At 47.8% G+C, this 21496-nt stretch overlaps 2 protein-coding genes across 2 annotated transcripts; one reads left to right on the top strand and one right to left on the bottom strand.

Moving 5' to 3' along the window:
- The first annotated feature begins 657 nt into the window (after positions 1 to 657).
- dpysl2a (dihydropyrimidinase like 2a) lies at positions 658 to 8372 on the top strand. The gene is made up of 13 exons (XM_062451080.1): positions 658 to 1096; positions 3231 to 3319; positions 3492 to 3676; positions 4200 to 4364; positions 4638 to 4699; positions 4850 to 4930; positions 5095 to 5163; positions 5435 to 5555; positions 5810 to 5966; positions 6100 to 6412; positions 7064 to 7243; positions 7846 to 8032; positions 8210 to 8372. Exons 1-13 carry the CDS (start codon positions 1055 to 1057, stop codon positions 8299 to 8301), a joined length of 1743 nt encoding a protein of 580 aa, XP_062307064.1. The 5' UTR covers positions 658 to 1054; the 3' UTR covers positions 8302 to 8372.
- Positions 8373 to 12467: 4095 nt separating this feature from the next.
- adra1aa (adrenoceptor alpha 1Aa) lies at positions 12468 to 21236 on the bottom strand. Its single transcript, XM_062451477.1, has 3 exons — positions 21095 to 21236; positions 16563 to 18175; positions 12468 to 13746 (listed from the first exon to the last, which is right to left on the bottom strand). The coding sequence occupies exons 2-3, from the start codon at positions 17482 to 17484 to the stop codon at positions 13205 to 13207; spliced, it is 1464 nt and encodes a 487-aa protein (XP_062307461.1). The 5' UTR covers positions 17485 to 18175; positions 21095 to 21236; the 3' UTR covers positions 12468 to 13204.
- Positions 21237 to 21496: the final 260 nt, after the last annotated feature.

Raw genomic sequence — 21496 nt, forward strand, 5'->3', positions numbered from 1 at the left:
CCTTGTTCATTATATCAATTGTAAGATTATTTATCTCAAGCTTCAGGGTGATATGGATGGCAGGGTGGGGCATTGCGCATGCACGATGGCTGACTGTTGTGGTTGCTCCCTGTGACAGCCCGGTGTTGTGCGCCGAGATGCACCCCCACCCTGAAATCCAGCCCCTCACGGGAGCGCGAGCACAACCACTCGAATCAAAAAGTGCAAACCACTGGAATCAAAAAGTGAAAGATTTCGTCTTGATATCGCAACGAAACGGAGGGGAGACGGATGTATCACATTGTAATTTAAGAGAATAGAAGAGAATAACGTCGGTTATTTGTGAAAAATGACTGATGTTCTCAACACAAAATTCTTAAAACTTGTCATTCAAAACGTACAGTAACGAACCTATAAATTGTTAAGAAGAGCCATGTAAAATACCTGCTAAACAAAATAAATGTATTTTGGTAAGCTGGGGTAGGACTGAATGCGATTCGTAGAGCGTTTCTTGGTCGTAGAGCAAGAAAGGTAGGTTCGCGTTCGTCACTATACGTTTTGAATGACGAGCTTTAAGGAATTTGCGTTGAGAACATTCAGTCATTTACAAAAATAACCGACGTTATTCTATTCTATTCTCTTAACAACAAATTACAATGTGATACCTCTGTCTCCCCTCTGGTTGGGATATAAAGACGATATATTTCACTTTTTGATTCGAGTGATTTGTGCGCGCGCTACCGCGAGGGGATGCTTTTCAGGGTGGGGGTGCATATGGGCGCACAACACTGGGTTTAAAGAGCTTGGAAGAGTCCTTGAACGTGAGCTTGTCATTATAGAAACCATTAGTAACAGTCTAGGTAGATATTATTTATTTGGCGCCGACAAGGTTCGGGTTTTACGTTTCCTTACCCTGAAGCCAGTCATAACTGGATATATTTTGCTTTGGGCGTTCTTAAAAAGCATCTCTGAGCGAGCATCCATTCCTTTCATTGCTAGCCAGCTAGCATTGGTTTACATCAGTGAAGACAGTGACAGCACTGCTAACAGAGGCCCTCAACAATAAGCCACTAAAATGTCGGGGTACCAGGGCAAGAAAAATATTCCCAGAATTACAGTGAGTACTGCTTTTTTTAAATGCACCTTATGTTTATAGGGTTGTAATAGCTACATGCAGGCGGTTGGCTTGTTAGCTAGTTACGGAGATTACTGTAGCTGTTTACGAAGAGGATTCTCATAAAACAATGTCACCAGTCACCATCGGCACTGCCAGTCAGGTAGCGAGCAGCCATACATTTCAACAAAGGCGGAATAACGGAGCATTAAAAGACAACCTTTCTGACAATAGAGGTCTCTTTTTCTCCATCATTATTTCCAATTACATGCTAGTCATCCTTGCTATAATTTGTCAGATTGCTGGAGCACGCACAGTTCCCAGTGAGCGTTCTATTATATTAATTGCCCGAAATTCTAAATGGGAACGAGCTAGCTTGTCAGCATGCTTGGTTAGTGCAGCAGTTTCTGTACATTAATAGTAGATGTGTTGTTCAAGCTCAGATTTATCTAGATTTATTCTCAGTTCATAATTATTTGTATTATCCACCCTATCGTGATGGTTAAAATGAACAACACTGTCTTTTGTCATCATAAAACATCCATAGGCTGGAATGCTGATACTCTTTCAGTTGGGTTTCAACGTAGACCAAAGAACGAAAACCTATTTTGAAAAGTAGGTCATTTGAGGAAATCCACCCTAGCTTGCCCTAAACTGCGCTCATTAAGCTTTTATAGTATGAATGCTAAAGCAAAGAGAGTAATGTGTATTGAAACTACAAGCAAATCGCTCAAACCCCAACGCTACTGTTTAATAAGTGGTAGGCTATAACCAGAAATGGACATTGGTGGCACATGGATTCTCAAAGGCAGCATATAGTTGTACTGGGATTAAAGGGGTTTTGCAGTTTAAAAAAAAATCTCTGGGCAGCTGTCAAGTCTCCCTCACAACTGGAGAAAGTCTTGACTAAGCCCCCCCCTGTCCCAACAGCCTCCAATGCGGTCACCACTGCCTGATTCGCCAGGGAGTCAGGTGGCTGAGCGGTGAGGGAATCGGGCTAGTAATCCGAAGGTTGCCAGTTCGATTCCCGTCATGCCAACTGACGTTGTGTCCTTGGGCAAGGCACTTCACCCTACTTGCCTCGGGGGAATGTCCCTGTACTTACTGTAAGTCGCTCTGGATAAGAGCGTCTGCTAAATGACTAAATGTAAATGATTCAGCTTTAGCCGACCAAGGGCTACGCACACCTAGTGGAATACCTTCTCTTTCCCTCACTGAGGATTTAGATCAGGGTATTTAATAGAACCTTTTCCCTTGGCTGAATGAGGCAGTGTGGATCCTCGCAATTGTTCTCTCAACAAGTAGCTAGACTACGACACTGAAACCCTACGGTGCTGTACACACAGTATACCGGAAATAAATGCCGAACTGATGATCAGTTTTTCAAGCAACTTTCCCGGTAGAGCGAGGGCCTATTCCTGGAGGGAATCGCTCCTCCTGCAATCTTTGTGCTGATACCATGTTTTTCCAAATATAAAAGCTAGCGCAGGATAATGATGACTCCAAAGGTGAAAGGATGAGAGTCACTCATAATTCATGGGACAATCAAAGTCATGCCACAAATCTTAATGCTGCCTGCAGAAAGTCAGCCAGAGGCTATTTGACCGTTTAGGAATACTGCTAGCAAGATCATGCCATTAAAAAGGCCAATTTCCCCTAGCTCTTGCATCCAGTTTATTGATCCTGTGTCCACAACGTCCATTAGCATTAGATCTATGTATAGAAGCTCTCAGGTTAGTGTTCTCCTGGGGGAACGTGGTCTAAGCATCTCCTCTCCTGTGGGACCTGGCTCGAACCTCCATCTTCTTTATAAGCTCCCTTCACCCCCCGGAGGGCCCCAGGATGGCCTAAGGAGAAGTGGGCCAGGCCACCGCACACCCACCCCCTCGCATGGAAACGGCAGCCAGCTCTGTGTCCTGTGGGGCCTGCTATGATGTAGCTGCTCCGGGCCTGCCAATACTAATCCATGCTCGCTCGCTCTCTAACACGCGGTTCATGGCCTCTCTCCGACTGAACTCAACCAGCACGCCGGGGTAGAGATTGGTACTGCTGTGAGAGGAGGTTGTTGTTTTCTAGCTGGACACAGATAGGGGATGGGGGAATATCATGCAGCCGTGTGACTTGTTTCTTCCCACAGAGCGACCGTCTCCTTGTCAAAGGAGGGAAGATTGTGAACGATGACCAGTCTTTCCTGGCTGATATCTACATGGAGGATGGGGTCATCAAGTAAGTCTCACACTTTCATCAACTTTATGTCAACTTACTTTTATCTTATCTCTATCTATCCATCCATCTATCCTTCCTTCCATCCATCCATCCATCTATAATCACAGTATCTGTCTGTCTTCTTGTCTTTCTTCTCATGTCTCATTTCGGGTCCCTCTCCCTTCGTTCTCAGGCAGATCGGAGAGAACCTCATTGTTCCCGGCGGGGTGAAGATCATCGACGCCCACGGGAGGATGGTGATTCCCGGGGGCATCGATGTGCACACCCGCTTCCAGATGCCCGACCGGGGCATGGTAGCAGCTGACGACTTCTACCAGGGCACCCGGGCCGCCCTGGCGGGAGGAACCACCATGATCAGTAGGTGCACTCGGTGCTTTCGCCGCAATTTGTCCTCAGGGATAAATAAAGCATATCTGTCGTTTCCGTACTGCTACCAGTGGTGAATATCTACCAAGCAATGGAAGAATAGTCTGGGATATGAACAGTTGACAAATTATTATATTAAATTATTATATGATATATTATATTTATGCATTTTATTCTGAACTGTTGTGTTATACTGCATATTTTCAGTTTAAGTACATTGAGAGCAACCAAACCCAGAAAAATTCCTTGTATGTGAAAATGTACTTGGCCAATAAACATGATTCTGATTCTGATATACGGATACAAGGGTGTAGGTTTGGTTTGAACATTGTTGGAGCCAGCATGTATATTTTTATCACCCTGTATGCCAACACTACCCCTGCTCTGACTCTAATTATTGGTGGGGATGTTTCAATGGTCTCTTGGCATTAGTAGGGCCATGTCCCTAATGTCCACCCCTAAATCTGCACCTATGCTAGGATGTGTGTGGGACTCTGATCTGTGTGTTTTGTAGTTGACCACGTGGTTCCAGAGCCGGGTGGGAGTCTGGTGGCGGCTTTCAGCCAGTGGCGGGAATGGGCCGACAGCAAGACCTGCTGTGACTACGCTCTGCATGTCGACATCACTTCCTGGCACCAGGGTATCCAGGAAGAGATGGAGAGCCTGGTTAAGAATCATGGTATGAACACACACACACACATACACACTAGCACACATGTACATATGCGCACACACTCACACCCTCACGCATGCATGGCCACAAGCGCGCACACACAACTCTGAGTCTGTCAGGCGGGTACATAAAACTCTTCTAATAGGATTCTCGCTTTTCATGATCTATTTCCTTCCTATGACTTCCTTCCTATACTTTTTACTACTGCTTCCTGCTTCCTTAACAATGCCCTCTCGTCTGTCTATTGGCACCTTGGGCTCATAAGTTTTCTATCTTTAGGTGTCAACTCTTTCCTCGTCTATTTGGCTTATAAGGATGTTTTCCAACTTTCCGACTCTCAGGTACGCTCTGTATTGAGTTTTCCTTCTCTTCCGGCCTGCTTAGGCCTGCCTCGTGCTGGAGACTAATACCACTGCTAATCCCAGAGTGTGGTCTAGACCGCCAGCCTTTTGTTTTGACCGGTGTGTCTTCCTGCCTTCCTGTCCCCGCAGATGTACGAGGTGTTTGGTGTCATCCGAGACCTGGGAGCCATCGCACAGGTGCACGCGGAGAATGGGGACATCATCGCAGAGGTAACACAGCACCCCATCCTATCCAAACCCTGTCGGACTCGACTGCTAAAGCTGCGCTCTAAAAGTGTGTGTGTGTCTGTGTGTGTCTGTGTGTGTCTGTGTGTGTGTGTGTGTGTGTGTGTGTGTGTGTGTGTGTGTGTGTGTGTGTGTGTGTGTGTGTGTAGGAGCAACGTAGGATCCTGGAGCTAGGCATCACGGGGCCTGAGGGCCATGCGCTGAGCCGTCCTGAGGAGGTACGAAAGTTTGACCTCTGACCCTGCTCTGCCTTTGTGAAAGAGGCAATCTCTAGCTCTAAGAGGGTGTGGAGGAGGGGGGGAGCTGTAAAATATTCAAATGAAATTTTCTTATCATTATTTATTCATTTTTTTAATATCTGTATTTACTTATTTATTGTGAATAGAGTGGAAATAGCCGGGGTCAGGGTTGTGTAGGAGCAGCAGAGACTGAGAGTAATAGTTGATGAGCTCCGTGTTTTGAGCACTCTGCTGTGTGTCTGTGCTGAAGGTGGAGGCTGAAGCAGTCAACCGCTCAGTCACCGTGGCCAACCAGACCAACTGCCCCCTCTACGTCACCAAGGTGATGAGCAAGAGTGCCGCTGATGTCATAGCCCTGGCCAGGAAGAAGGGTAAATACAAAGAGCTAAAAGTGTTTATAACAATAATACAGGTATGTATTACATTCTGGCACTGTAATCCAGAGGATATATAGAAGGGTATATGGTACTAAATGTAAAGTTTATCAATTTTTTTGCAATACTTGCAAACACGTCCACACATGAACTTTTTGGGGATCAACAAACTGGTCTCTCTATCAGTGGGTACTTTGTCCTAACATGCTGGGTCTGTACTGTCCTGTGTCCTGTGTGCTGTCCTGTGTCAGGGGCTGTGGTTTACGGAGAGCCCATCTCTGCCAGCTTGGCCACCGACGGCACCCACTACTGGAGCAAGAACTGGGCAAAGGCTGCCTCTTACGTCACCTCTCCTCCCCTCAGCCCCGACCCCAGCACCCCTGACTACCTCAACTCCCTCCTCTCCTGGTAGGTGCTGCCGACAGTGCTGTTGCGTAAATCCACCACCAGGTGGCGACGAGCGTCCACATTTCTCGCTCGAAGCTCAACCGCTCAGCTCAGAGAGACTGACGGTCTCTTGTTGGTCTGGCCGCCCCCTCAGCGGGGACCTGCAGGTGACGGGGAGCGGACACTGCACGTTCCACACCTCCCAGCGCGCCGTGGGCAAGGACGACTTCACCCTCATCCCCGAGGGCACCAACGGCACAGAGGAGAGGCTGTCCCTCGTCTGGGACAAGGGCGTCGTGGCCGGCAAGATGGACGAGAACCAGTTTGTGGCGGTGACCAGCACCAACGCCGCCAAGATCTTCAACCTGTACCCGCGCAAGGGCCGCATCGCCGTGGGCTCCGACGCCGACCTGGTGCTGTGGAACCCCGACGCCAGCCGGGTCATCTCAGCCAAGACCCACAACCTGGTGAGGCCTGGTGCACTTTGGCCTCTCGTTCACTGTACCATGCACCACAGAACACTGCACAGTATGTCAAACACAAGACCACTCAGTGTCGAGTGCAATCTTAACTCAATACACAATGCAATGTAGTATAGTGCTAATGCTATAACTCTACAGGGTGAATGACGTAGTCCCTCACAGAATATGTCTCTTCCATAGAGCAGTGCTGTCAGCGGCTGGCTGACTGACTGGCTGACTGACTATCTGGCTGACTGACAATCTGGCTGACTGACTATCTGACTGACTATCTGGCTGACTGACTATCTGACTGACTATCTGGCTGACTGACTATCTGACTGACTATCTGGCTGACTGACTATCTGACTGACTGGCCGGCTGGCTGGCTGACTATCTGACTGACTGACTATCTGGCTGACTGACTATCTGACTGACTATCTGACTGACTGACTGGCTGACTGACTATCTGGCTGACAGACCATCTGGCTGACTGACTGACTGACCATCTGGCTGACTGACTGACTGACCATCTGGCTGAGTGCCTGAGTGTTGTTTTGTGTAGAGGGTCTACAGCCCAACCCAGCCATGACTCTAGTGTGTGTACCGGCCAGCTCTGTTTGACATACTCCCCTGTGCATCCCCCCCCCCCCCCCCCAGGCGGTGGAGTACAACATCTTCGAGGGCATGGAGGTGCGTGGCGGCCCGCAGGTGGTGATCAGCCAGGGGAAGATGGTGCTGGAGGAGGGTACCCTGCACACCACCGAGGGCTGTGGGCGCTACGTGAGCAGGAAGCCCTTCCCCGACCACGTGTACAAGAGGATCAAGGCCCGCAGCCGGGTGAGCAGAGCCCTCCAGCTCCTCCTTGATCTTGATGGTTGGGGGGGGGGGGGGGGGAAGGGGGGTGGGGGGGGGAGGGTGGGGGGGGGAGGGTGGGGGGGCAGTACAGGTGTGTGTGTTTTTTTTTTCTATTACCGAACAGCCTCAGGCCTTCGCCTGACCTCGTTCTCCCAGGGCGCTTGTAGCTCGTGCTGTGCGTGTGTGTGTGTGTGTGTGAACCTCTTTTTCTCGTGGATGGCTGATTACTCCTCAGACAGACTAAATAAGACAGACGGGATAGATGATGAACGGCATGCTCGGCTACAGAGTGAATTGGATGGCCGTGCATTTGGTTTCCACAAGGGAATATTTTGTATGTAGCTCTCTAATAGAAACTCTTATGGCTATAATAAAATAATGGGGGGGGGGGGGCACAGCATTGCATTTGGAACCGACCCTGGTCAACAGAGTGGATCTCTGTCTCCATACCCTGAACAGGGATATGATTACTGCAGTGTGTGTGGATGGCGGTAGCGATCCCCCGAGATGGGACCTATCCTGTATTCTTAGCACGTTAGACGAGGCGTATTGACGCCCCCCCCCCCCCCCCCCCCCCCTCCCAGCTGACGGAGCTCCGCGGCGTGCCCCGGGGGCTGTATGACGGGCCCGTGTGCGAGGTGACCGGCACCCCCAAGGCCATGACCCCGGTGTCGTCGGTGAAGACGTCCCCCGCCAAGCAGCAGCAGCAGCAGCAGGCGGCCGCTCCCCAGCCGGTCCGCAACCTGCACCAGTCTGGGTTCAGCCTGTCTGGTGAGGACACCTCTCAGCACTCGTAGCCAGATGTATGCCTGGTGCCTCGGAAGGACAATTAATGAGCCTCTCTCTCTCTCTCTCTCTCTCTCTCTCTCTCTCTCTCTCTCTCTCTCTCTCTCTCTGCCCCCTCCTCTGTCCCTCCCTCTCTCTCCTCTCTGTCTCTTCGTCGCCAAGGTGCGCAAGTCGACGACAACGTTCCACGCCGCAGCAGCCAGCGCATCGTGGCTCCCCCTGGTGGCAGGGCCAACATCACCAACCTGGGCTAAGCTGCCCCGGCGCCCCGAGCAGAGAGGCAAGGAGGGCAGGAGACCACCACCACCACCCGGGGGACAGTTCACCCCCCCCCCCCCCCCCCCCCACCACCACCACCTCATTGTCTGGAGCTCCAGCTACAAGGGCCCCCCCCACCACACCCCCCCCTCACCCTCCAACCCGACTCGCCCTCGCTTTATAACGCACCCTCCATCCTCCATCCATTTCTGCTGTGTCACAGTAACGGGGATAGAAAAGGAAAGCGCTGTCTGGTGTCGTACGATCTGCTGGATGTTTTTTTTTTTAAGTGTTTTGAAAGGGAGAGTCGGTGTGAATTGCAATGGCAGTTTTTAGTGTTATGATAATGTAATGGATTCATTTAGCAGACGCTTTGATCCAAAGCGACGTACAATGGGGGATTTGAACCTGGGATCCCATGATCTGAAGTCTAATGCTCTAACCACTAAACTGTACGCATCCCAGTAGATATTGAAAATGTGGCCATATATGTGGTGTTTATATTTTGGGTTTTGTTGGTACAAACTATATTTCGTTGGTTTACTGAATGAGCGGCACAATAGGATGCAGCCCTGTGTGGTTTTATACATTGCTACTTAAATGCCTTCTTGTTCTGGCAGCAGACACTATGAATTCAAGTCGTGAAATAATGAACTTACAGCGATGCTATACAGTGATAAACGGACTGTCAGTAATCTGCATCGGGGCGTTGGTATTGCTTTAAGTGAGCAGCATTGTTTACGGTGTTTCTTGGTGTTATATTTTTAATGGTTGTTTCAATGGCATGAACTGGTGGTGATTTTTGAGTGTTTCAGTTCCAAGTAACTATGCTTTTTTTGGGGGACACTGTAAATATCTTCAGGCAGTAGAATCGTGTCGTGGACGGAACTGCAGAGGATTGTTTTGGCTCACAAATCAGTTTGCAGTATTTGATCTGGGTCGTGCTTAAGCTTTTATTTTGTCATTGTTACAGTACCACTGAATGCTTAGCTGAACAGATTCACTTCAATCTTCCTTTTGTCTCTTCGCCTCACTTCCCCCACGTCTTACTGTTGTAGTGTTTTGTTAAAACTGTCATGTTCAATCATTTGTAATCATTTCTAAAACACTAAAAGTACAATACAAAATATTTGTGATGGAATGCACAGCACGCAGAAATCTTTATAGGGTAAATTCCTCGTGCGTTCGGGGCAGAACCATCGTCCAGAATCCTCGACGGCAACGGCCTCCTCTTTCCTACGGTTTCCTTTAGCTCCCTAAAGTTGAATGTTGCCAGGACAACAGCCTTCCTATAATCGCAGTGCTGTTTGTTGTTAATGACACTGACAGCCATGTTGGATATGAGGTTGCCCCTAACAACCCTTCAACACCAGGTGCTATTTGATCAATGCTGTATTGGTGCGGATGCTGTGTGTTCTTTCCACTTAACTACTGCGATGAAGGCGATAATGGGGAGAAAAAGAGAGAGCCTGGATATTGCTATTCTTCAATCATGGTCTTATTACGTAACTTTTGTTTTATAACTTTCCAGGCCAAAATTGTGAGTAGGCCTATGTGACGATGCAACATTAATCTGTATTGGCTTTGTCTTATTTAAGAATGCGTGTTGGATATCACTTGCCTGCCTATTGTATAGATATTGAGAGCACACTAATCATGTATCAATGAAAAGTACCTGTGAAGCAGTGGCTGGACACGCCTGTACAAAGTTGTGCTTTGAGACCCAATGACGAGTGCTTTGTAAAAGAAGTTATTAACTGTTTGACGATGACACAGTCACGTTCTACCGCTGGTTTCACTGTTTCTAGAATAGCACGTACTCTGAACCCTGTAAGTGTTGATGTGGGTCACTATGATGAAGTACAGTATTCCTTTACCCCCCTTCCCCTCGTTAGCTCGAGTGCCACTCTGAAGCTCTTACAGAGCCGGGACCAATAGAGATCGGTTGCATGTTGATGATGTGGCACTGTGGAGACTGCACTGTGAGGTGGTTGTCGTGGTCACCCACCCAGTCCTCTACAGACTCCACCGTGTTACTGTACAGAATTCCCTCCTCCTCGCCTCTTCAGGTGGAGGTTCACTAACGAGTCCGTGTGCCTCAGCCGAGGCAGTTCCCTAGTGTTGGATGGTGTAAAAGCTCTGCTGTTGCCCCTCGGTTACGTAATGGTTGACTTTTGTTTGTTAGCCCTCTAGATTAACTCCTGATGGCATCCAGTTATGTACCTTGTGTGTTGACTTCAGTGGTTTCAAACAATAAAAATTGAACAAAGTTATTTATCTCTGCCTTGTTTTGTCACGGTAACCGTCATTGAATGAACGCCTTCTCATGATGATGTAGAAACGTACACAGGAACTACTTTTATCTTTTGAATTTTCCCCTGTTTCAGATTTTTTTTTGGGGGGGGGGGTGTGGAAGGATTGGGTTGAGGGTTCTGAATCGTTTTTTAAGAAACCCCTGTAGCAAGTCATGTTCACGACATTCACTGACAGCATCTGTAAACAACAGGGAGGGCAGAGATTATGGGCTTGTGTTTCGCTACTCAGCATGGCTGGTTTTTAATTACCGCCTGCCTCCCCCCTCCCCCTCCAAATTGTTCTGGAAGGAGGCACTATGGCATTGATATTTAAACAGTTGTCCAATTAAGCGTAGCATCTACTTGCATAAGGGCACACAAATTGATAGCACTGGAAAAGAGAGGGTAGAGGGTCAATAAGACCGCCCACTCAAGCGAGAGAGCCTTCACAAAAAATAAATAATTAAGACTTTCCAGAAGAGAAGCTACCTGGGGAATCATGGAAATGAGCATGTTGAGTCATCAGTGTTTATCTTTGCAAGCTGTTGATACGAACCATTGCCTATTACATTTCATTCTGGTCACTGCTCCCTATTACCTCCTTACCAAATCTGACAATCAAAGATTGATTTGTCTTTCCTATCCCCGTTCGATATTATCTACTGGGGGGCTTGTTTAACAGCAGATCAACTGTCATTCAGGGTGAGGGAATGGCTTTGGAGTTTGATTCCAATATCTTTCAGGTTTTTCGAGGTCGGTGGAGGTTAGGTGCAGTCAAGACGTGCGTTTGGCGCCTCCTGTCTTGGAATTTCAAACGAGAGAAAGAATGAATGAAAAAAAAGATGTCTGTTTAGTCTTGTGTGTTCCCATGAATGTGTATTCACGTGTCACCCCTGTGTCAAGCACAGACTTTAACATGTAAGCCCTTTCCCAATTACTTTTGAGAAAATAAGCTTAAGCTTGAGCACACGTTTATACATGCCGCTTCATGTTTTAGAATGAGAGAGAGAGAGCAATAGAGAGGGAGAGAGAGAGAGAGAGAGAGAGAGAGAGAGAGAGAGAGAGAGAGAGAGAGAGAGAGAGAGAGAGAGAGAGAGAGAGAAAGAGAGAGAGAGAGATGGAGACAGAAAGAGATATAGATGGAAAGGGAGATAAAGGATGAGATCACTAAATCCATCTGTGGCTTGACGACCACTGCTCCCTGACAACGTCATCACTGAGACAGTGAGTCACAGTACAGACAAAGTCAATGGGGACAGTCTGCTGGCTGGACTATTTCTGTCCCCATTTCTTAATCTATTCCACTTGGCTGAGATACATATCTCCATGGTAGGACAGATCTTTGGCTTTGGGAAGACCACAACATCAAACCCCTCAGTATCACTCGGAGGGAGTGCATTGTAACACCCCAGACTAAATTACCTCAAGAAAATCAATCAATGTTTGCCCCATCGTGCTGGCTGGTCTTTCCACTGCCTCACCGTAAACAGCGGAAACGCTGAGAGTGTCATGCCCCTACTGAAATTTGTCTTGTTTGTGTGCGACAGGGCTTGTGGTGCGATCCAAAAAAAGAATCCCCGGAAATGAGAATATCTCAGACCCAGTGTGATGGTTCCTGTCACACTGTCTTCTTGTGGATATAATGGCTCAGGCTCCAAGCAGGAAGTTCACAAGCCACAGACCACGTCACATGACAGTTTCTCAGAATTCCACTGAATCCTGTGTATGGTGGATGTGTTTGGAACTCGGAACTGTGGGAAAGGAGAATTCCACAAGCCCTCAAGCTGAGAATATCTCATACGCTTTATTGGAATCTTTGACATGGAGGGTCGCTCTCCTCCTGGGGTTTAACTGTGGACTGGTGGTGTGGACATTGTGCCTGTCCTCAGACTTCTTGGGGAGAACCACTTCATCACAGGCACAATTCTCACAATAGGAAGACAACTTACTGTACATGATAAGGACACAAGGAAAATATTTGGTAAGATGGTTGTCAGCAGATCAGAGGAAACACACCTACCCAAGTATACCCAGCCTTGACATACAGTATCAATATATTCTTATACTCTTCTGAAATATAAAATGTACAAAAAATGACATAATACAAATTTGGCCCTGCTCAGGGAATGCCTTCACAACCCCAACACATTTTCTGGAATATTTAAATCCACATATAATTATTAACTGTTAAAATGGTCAAGTACAATGGACATTGGATTAACATTACCTTTAGACAGTAAACTGTAGGACAATATCACAATCTTCACAAAGGGTTTACGGATTTAAACAAAATGAAACCAGCCTGAAAACATCTAGCTTTGACGGACAAAAGCAAAAAATGTTCCAGACATTTATTTCACATTGTGCCACAGCTCAGAATAGATTTCTGAAGATAACTCAGAGAATTTTCGTCAATCAGTTCCAGCATCCATTGTTAGTTTCTTTCTCCCTCCTCAAAAGGGCTCAGCACTGCATGAACGTCCTCCTAATGTCTCTTTAACAGCGGCGTATCATTAGTATGGAGACAGAGATCGTAGGTATGAATTTCCTTTGAGATTCTGCTATTTCCTTGGGGATTAATAAAGAGAATTGAATTGAACGGAAGTCACACCGCATCTCCGTTCTCACACAGAGAGAGCTGATGTATCTTAATGACGGGCAGGGTCCTGTGCATGGAGGGCTGTGGAGGTCCGGACCTACGGGAGCCAGGCCTGCCGCTGATACAACAGCAGGTTTTCTGTAGACTCCTATTGCAGAGTTTGGCCACCTTGGCCCGGCCGCTCTCCACCCCAGGAGCCGCCGAACTCTCCGAGAACACCCTCCACTCCCGGCCGTCTCTGGAGGACGGCGTCCGGGAGAGTCCCAGGGAGGAGGAGGGGCTGATCCGAGAGGGGGCACCTCGGCCGTCCAGGCCCAGGGTGAGGGGTTGATTCTGGGGTTGGCTCTGCCCCAGGCCTGGGCTCAGATGATGGGAGGGTCTGGCTGGTTTTCTCAGACAGTGCACGCATAGAACATTCTGGAAGGCCTTCTTAAACTCCAGGTTGGAGCACGGGTAGATGATGGGGTTGATGCAGCTGTTGAAGTAGCCGAGCCAGAAGGTGATTTTGAAAACTGTTTCTGAAGGTCTGTACTGCGGAAACATAGATCCTACAGATGCCAAAGACAGGAGAAGGAAAGAAAAATGAATGACTCGACACAATAAACATGTTTGGAAACAAGAACAACACAATCCTCTGTTTGCAGAACAATACAGATGCTTTTGAAGGTGAGCGGTGAGCTTGCCTGAACAAAAGCCAGTTTAACATTCAGAGAGAACAACATCCTTTGTCAACACTTCCCTTTAGTGTTGCTTGAGTCAATTTATGTTTTGCCTGATTTCCATATCGGAACAGCGACACGACTCGAAGATGAACTGTTGCATCGGGGCAGAGATATCAGCCATGCCGTTAAGCGAGGTCTTTAACACGCACATTACATGCAGGGCCATGCTGTCGCTGTTAGAGTGGGGGATTTCTCCCCTTCAGTGTTTCATACACTAAAAGTATTAAATGGCGGAGGCCTTGGACGGCCTTGAAATTGATCATCTATCACCCAGGGACGAAAGGAGGGGAGCTGTCTAGTGAAATTCTTTATCGCAGAGTCAGTTTGGTTGGCACTGTTCACAGGGAGCTTTTGAAGCATGACGTGGAAATGAATACAAAGAAGGGATAGTGTGATAGGAAATCCCCCCCCCCCCCCTCCCAACAGGATGTGGATTACAACACTTTCACCCCCCAACGTGCTACACACAACACTTCTATTTTATTTTATTGTATATTTAATTCTATTATAATCCCACTTAGTACTGCTAGTTTATGTACCCTTAGTATAGATAGTCCACATATTTAAATTTTAGGTATATGTTTATTGTATGCACCTTCCTGCCAAAGCAAATTCCTTGTCTGTGAAAACTTTCATGGCGAATAAATCCCATTCTGATTCTGATTCTAATACTCTTTGTGGTTGCTTTAAAAAAATGTTGATGCTAGAGGGAAGATCTGACATTTGTCCAATGAATCTATTAACAGCAACAAAGAAACTTTTTCCTCCTTATAGATTTGAACCCGGTCGCTTATCTCAACTCGGACGGATGATTACCTTTACCAAAACCTTTTAATTCACATAAAATCGAAACCACCATGTGTAACACATGTCATATGTAGTAGTGCTACGTTTGCATAATGGGATTTGTCACCTAACAGCAGGCATGGCTTGAGGAACTAGCTAGTGTATCGTGTGAGCTGACAGTAGCTAAGCTCCTTGTGTGTCTATGAAAACCACGACTGAAATGTCAAGGAGAAAACAAGAGCAGACCCGTCTTTAAATAAACTCACTTCCAAGACCACGATAGTGCTCTCCTTACCCTTTCAACATGATCAAATTCCGACAGCACTTTATGAGGAAATAAAGTCTGCCCCAACAGACCAAGGCACACCAAACCAACCACCCACGGCCCTTCGCAATAACTCTCCTCTGGAAAATCGCTTGGTAATCCTGACGGCAAACTGGAGGCTGTTATATGACATGCTGTCCTCGATGGCCTCACGAGTTTGTAGAGAGGGCAGTCAACCATGGCGAGGGAAAAGATCATTTAAAAAAATAAAATCTCTGTGTTGCAGTTGCTATATTTATAAGCATGAGACTGTGTTATAAATCTCCCGCCCGAGGGGTTTGAGAAATCTCATGAAAACTGTCTTGGTTTTTTCTTTCCCACTCCATAGAGTAAATGATGATACTAACAAACCATGAGTCCATCCCCTGCATATCCTGTGATACCCCCCCTCTCCACTCCACCGCCTTGTAACCATCCCCAGAGAGCACCGAGGCTTTCCCTGAGGAGGGAGGAACGACATCATCCCAGAGGGTGGCCGGGTGACTTGGTCGGCTGAGAAGGCGCCGATGAGGGGCCCCTCGTGATAAGTGAGAGGCAGAGTTCTCAGGGTGAAAGAAGAGCGTCAGAGAGAGTGGAAGACTGAGGAGACACTTGACTTGCCGCGAGCTCGGGAGGCTAGTTGTCACAGTGAGATTGTGAGTTTGTGCGCGTGTGTGTTTGAGTGTGTGTGTGCGTGCGAAACACGAGCAGGGGACTGACATTGTGTTCTGTGACCGGCCCTCAGCCATACTGATTTGCTTGGATGACAGAGAGAAGTGCTAGACCACAAAAAACTGACACCCAAACTGCATGACAAGGAAGCCCTATTCTATAAGTGGGTCTGAAGCACTACTGTATGACTCCTACTGTATGAGATCGCTATCTTGCCCATGCCGAGCCATTTCTACAGCTCCTCAACGAGCCACAATAGACTCTCACAGACGGTTACAACCTTTTAATGGTCCTTCGAAAAATCGATTTAATTAAACACATGATCGAATCATTTCACAAGCACTCGAAACTTTGGGTGAATTTGAAATCAATGAGTGTCTATAAAATTAAATAGATTATAAATATAAATGAGTAATTCCACTCTTTTAAATTGTTTTTGAGAGAGATTAATAGCGACTGTGAAAGGACATAATAACCAAGGAAATATGCAAGAGCATGCAAGCTGTTGTGCCTTTGGGCAGTGGAACATCCCCCAACTGTAAATGAATTGACTTAACGTTTACCGCCCAGCTATTTTGTTCGCGCTCCCCATCTCTGATAACGTAATACAATTACACAGCCACAGCCAACTTATTCTTTTAATTTGAGCTCCCGTGGTTATTATCATTCAAGAGAAACGTGTATGATTAATGACGGTACATCCGCACTGTAATGAATATCTATTTTGGGAGTCAGCCACCTTCTGCATACTCTTCCATTAACACAGTCTGAGGATGGCAGTGCCACTCACAACAGCTCCCATGACGCGTGTGGGCTGAACCCTGTGCACGGCCTGTGAGGGGAGGCTCGGACAAGATGGCCGCCCACGGGCGACACTCACCTATGGGCAGCACCAGGAAGAAGGGCAGCCAGCAGAGCACGAAGCAGCCCACCACGATCCCCAGCGTCTTGGCCGCCTTCTTCTCCCGCGAGAACTTCAGCAGCCGCAGCGCAAAGTGCTTGCGCCTCCGCAGCGCCGCCTCCTCCTCCGAGGCCGACGCGTTCCCCCGGTGGATCCTCAGCGTCACGCACTCCGAGTCGGACTTGTCCGTCTTGCGGCCCTCCCTCAGGTCCCGGCTCTCCCGCCGGGCCACCACGTACACGCGGCAGTACATGGCCAGGATGATGGCCAGGGGCAGGTAGAAAGAGCCCACGGCGGAGAAGATGGCGTAGGCCGGCTCCTCCGTGATCTTGCAGATCGTCTCGTCCTCCGGCGCCGCCTCCTTCCAGCCGAACAGCGGGCCGATGGAGATGGTAACGGACAGCGCCCAGAGGCCCACGAGGGCGATCAGGGCCCTGCGCTCGGTCACGATGGCCGGGTAGCGGAGAGGGTAGCTGACCCCGATGTAGCGGTCCACGGAGATCACGCAGAGGCTCATGATGGAGGCCGTGCAGCACAGCACGTCCACGGCGGCCCACACGTCGCAGAAGGGACGCCCGAACACCCAGCGGCCCAGGATCTCCAAGATGGCGGAGAAGGGCAGCACGGTGGAGCTCAGCAGCAGGTCGGCCACCGCCAGGTTCACGATGAAGTAGTGCGTGACGGTGCGGAGGTGCCTGTGACACGCCACCGACAGGATGACCAGGATGTTGCCGACGACCCCGAACAGGATGAAGACGCCCAGGATCAGGCCGAGGGCCACGGCCTTGACCACGCTGACCGGCGGGGCGAGCGGCGAGCTGCAGTCTGTGCAGTTGTGGGCGGGAGGCTCTGGTGCCATACTGTCTGCGACAGGAAGCGTCTGTTCCTGTGCCGCGCTCATCCGCGACACGGACCTGTACAGGGATGGTCGACTGGCAGGCTGGCCCCAAACACACAGCTGGCTTTACAGCGATTCAACAAGGACATCAGAGCACTCAACTGAAATCCATTAGCATAATGATCACATTAGGTCTGTCATGTCAAAGAATAATTTGACTGATGACGCCTTTATCTCATGAGCCATTACAGTGGTCGGATGGAGCACCAGAGAAAATAAACTATAAAAAAATACATACGCCCCCATATGTCCAAATGATACGGCCGTGGTGCTTGAAGAGGAATGTCGCAGAGCAACAGGAGGGCGATCAGTCGTGTGGATGTCAACGAGGCCGGGCCAGAGGTTATTATGCAACCAGACAACGACCCGGCGCTGGGAAGGAGTGACCTCGTTCTCACCAGCGGTTATGCGTGGTCACTGCTGAGGGAACGACAGTTTTCTCATCCACTTAACACCAGGACACGGTTGATGGGTGTTGAATCGCAAATTAGATCCACATGTGGATCCACATGCTTAGAGTGGGCAGCGAATACTGACAAGGTCTCTCTCTCCAGGCCCCTTGTTTGTGTTTGAGGTTGGGGGAGGGAACCGGTCAGTGTCAGGTCTGGAGGCTGTGTGCACAGACCGCTTCATCGTGGACGTCTAGGAGAGGAAGGAGGAGCAGCACCGGGCTGTCTGTGAGCAGGACGTCCCTCTGGAAAGAGACACAGTCACAGTTACACTTTGCTCTGAGCAGGAATACGTTGGATCAGAATCAGAGTTGTGTTTAATCGCCAAGTAAGTGGTCACAAACAAGGAATTTACTTTCCTTACTAAAATCTTAAAATGTGTGTGCTATCCTTAAATATACAGTATAAAAATGTTAAAAGACACACGTTTGTGACCAAGTAGAGCAAAAACGCTTTTAGGAATAATTATAGGAACCTGAAACGATCAAACAATGTTCCAACCAAGGTAGTTTTCCGCGACTCGTAGCATCGCCTGTATCAATCACAATGACCTAATCAATGTGGGAAAGACAGCATGCCAAGGAGAAACCTTCCCCTTGCCTGATCAATGACCCTCCTAGTGCGATCAATTATCCATACTGTGAGTTGAAGAAAACAGGTTCAGTCGTCGCTGTTGACCTGTGAACTGTGTCATCCTGGATAATCCCGTTGTGGATCAGACACCCCGACGTTGAGCCAGGCCGGGTGACACAAAGACTGGGATCGGAGCCAATATGTAAACGACGTCAGTTTTCCATTTGAGTGACATTTTGTACATGTCTTATCTTTCAAATGTACTGACCCTCAACTCCATCCATCACATCCCTCTCTGACCGATGCCAATCTTGATCTTTCTAGGCGAATCACGAAAACGAATCAATATATCACACTGTAGGCATTTGAAAGCCCGAGCATTTATAGTCTTGACACAGCATACATGTTGGAGGTCAGTAGTGGATCAGTGGACACATTCCGTCACTGTTGGTCCCGTTCTCAGTCGTTCGCAGACTAAATTAGGCGTGTACATTAGGTTTACTGCCTTTTGCGCAACCTCATTTGATATCAAACCTGTGAACCGCGAACATTGTTGGTCTTGCATAATGAATCCAATGATTTCTGTTTTCGCTCACTCTGTTTGTTTACCTGTTCAGACTTGCCTGATTCTGTTATTGTGATGTTAACTTATCGCTTTGATGCGGAAACATTTCTCCCTCCGATATTCCTTTGACTTCAAAACAATAATTTAGGCAAACACAGGCTCCAACTGTGTGGCAGATGTGAAATAATCTGAGCAATCTGGTCACTGCAGATTACTGGTATTTTTTATCCTGATGCTCTCCAGTGAACGTAGATTATACATGAAAATGACTAAACATGGAAGGACACGGATATGACTTGACAGTAGGTTGTGATAAGAAGCTTTATTTCTGACGAAATTAAACGTTAATCTGAGATGAGTTCTCATACAAACAGTCCATCTACAAAACATTCGGGGGGGTTCTGCAAAGCCTCCCCCTCTTTGAGGTTTGCCTCTGCCTCTGGCCATTCGCAAAGATGCTCAACACGAGAGCTAAGTGTGGATCCCTTCTGTATGGGGAGGCAGTACAGGGGTCACGTTGAAGGAACAGTGCTTTCTCCACACTGCCATCCCCCATCACATTATTAACCACAGGTTGACCTTTCTCTTTGTGCCCCACAGAGCCCTGCTCCGCTGTGGCAAAGCGGATGTTCGACCTGCCTAGTGGGACCTGGATGGGGTTGTGGAGGGGAGGCTGGGGTAGACAGCTGTCACCTCCATTCAGACCCCAGCTCTCCCTCCTGGGGCCTGACAGGGTCACTGCCTGGCTGGAACGGTGCACTCTCAGGGTGGGCTACACAAAATGGCACTTGGCTTGTGTTCTGGAAAAGGCCTGGCTTTTTTGGGGGTGTGAGAAATGCGTCTCACTCCGCTCATGAGTGAGTAATGGGGGGGGGGGGGGGTATTCGCCGTTTTTCTTTCATCAACATGTGTTGACAGTGGCATGGCACCTAACTGAGCCAGTCTTCGTCTAGCCTGCAGCGAGATGCCTCGTGGAAAACATGTTCAGAACAAGGTGCACAAACGCTGATGCGAACTAAGGTGCCATATTCCCCTTGAATCCATTCTAAGACAAGCCATTTGAGTTCAGCTCACAGCAAGTCCTCTCACTGCAGGATGGTGTGATAAACACGTCTGAAGATAACGGTCTTGTGAGTATGTTGGAGTATCCCCGAGTCAGAGTTAGAGGCGCGTGTCATGGCTGGCCCTTCAGGAGGGGCCCTTCGCTCCGTCTATGATTATATCACAATCAGTGGTGCATTTTAAATGAGCAATTATCACATCGTTGTCAAGCTATTCCCCCACCAAAAGCTCTTGGTCACTAATTAAACAAGTCTATTTTAGCGTCAGTTAGAGGATATCTTTTTAAGATCAATGTCAGTGTATTAAGAATGGATTGAGACAGATAGACATTGCTTCGAGGTACATATTTCTGTAATTCCTTTCTTTCTGGAAGATAAAGCCAATAACACAATACACGCTTGAAATAAATGAGCACCAAAGGGTCATTCTGGCTACCCACTGACATTAGCTGGCTTTAATAACTTGGCCGAATTTAGTAACATTGCAGTAGATTGATTCAAATGACTAATTTATATGTTAATTTTAACTCATTTTGAGCAGACTCGGAAAAATGCAGACTCGGAAACCTGCAGTACACAATTTCTGGATTATACTTGTAAAAAAAGATTGATGCCCACTGCCTGAAATGTTAGTTTTATATATGAGGGAAAATTGATTTAAACAGAATGTTTCTAACTTTTTAGTTGAGAAAAAAACACACGTTTGATTGGTCTTTGAGACATCAGTTTAACCGTGCGCGTAATTGTCACATAGCGCAGCGTCTGCAGTCCACGTTGACAGAACACTCAGTTTCCGTTTACTTGTTAAATCTTAAATATCCCAAATGCGCATCGATGTACATATTACATTGTAAGCTGTTCTATACACGTGTTTAACCCCAATTACATCTCTAATCAAACTGTCAATCTTATGTCAAAATAAAATAAAATGAGTCACGTAAAATATAAGTCTGCCGTTAACTCACCTGACTTTGCCCATGGATAACCCGAAACAGATCGTTGAATAGCCTATGTAACAACCATAGTATGTGGAAGTACATAAAATAACAAGAAAGAGCAATAGACAACGAAATCAAGGAAGACACCCGCTGTAAACTGACTGCGCGCCGTGCGGCTCCGAGGTGATGTGGAATAGATAGCCACGCGCGCACCTGATGGAAAGTCCTGAGATCCGCAATATGAGCAGCTTATGTGGAGCATGTGCGCCCCTCAAATGACGACTAGCGTACAAAATGAGTCACTCCAACCACCCCCCATTTCCCCCTGTCTCCTACATAGACCTACCTATCCATTTCCAGAGTCGTTTGATACGTGCGTCATCAATATTGATTCAAAACATCAGCGTTTAAAACTAATGCCATTGAAGG

This window comes from Osmerus eperlanus, chromosome 25 (assembly GCF_963692335.1).
Source record: "Osmerus eperlanus chromosome 25, fOsmEpe2.1, whole genome shotgun sequence".
Classification (NCBI taxonomy): domain Eukaryota; kingdom Metazoa; phylum Chordata; class Actinopteri; order Osmeriformes; family Osmeridae; genus Osmerus; species Osmerus eperlanus.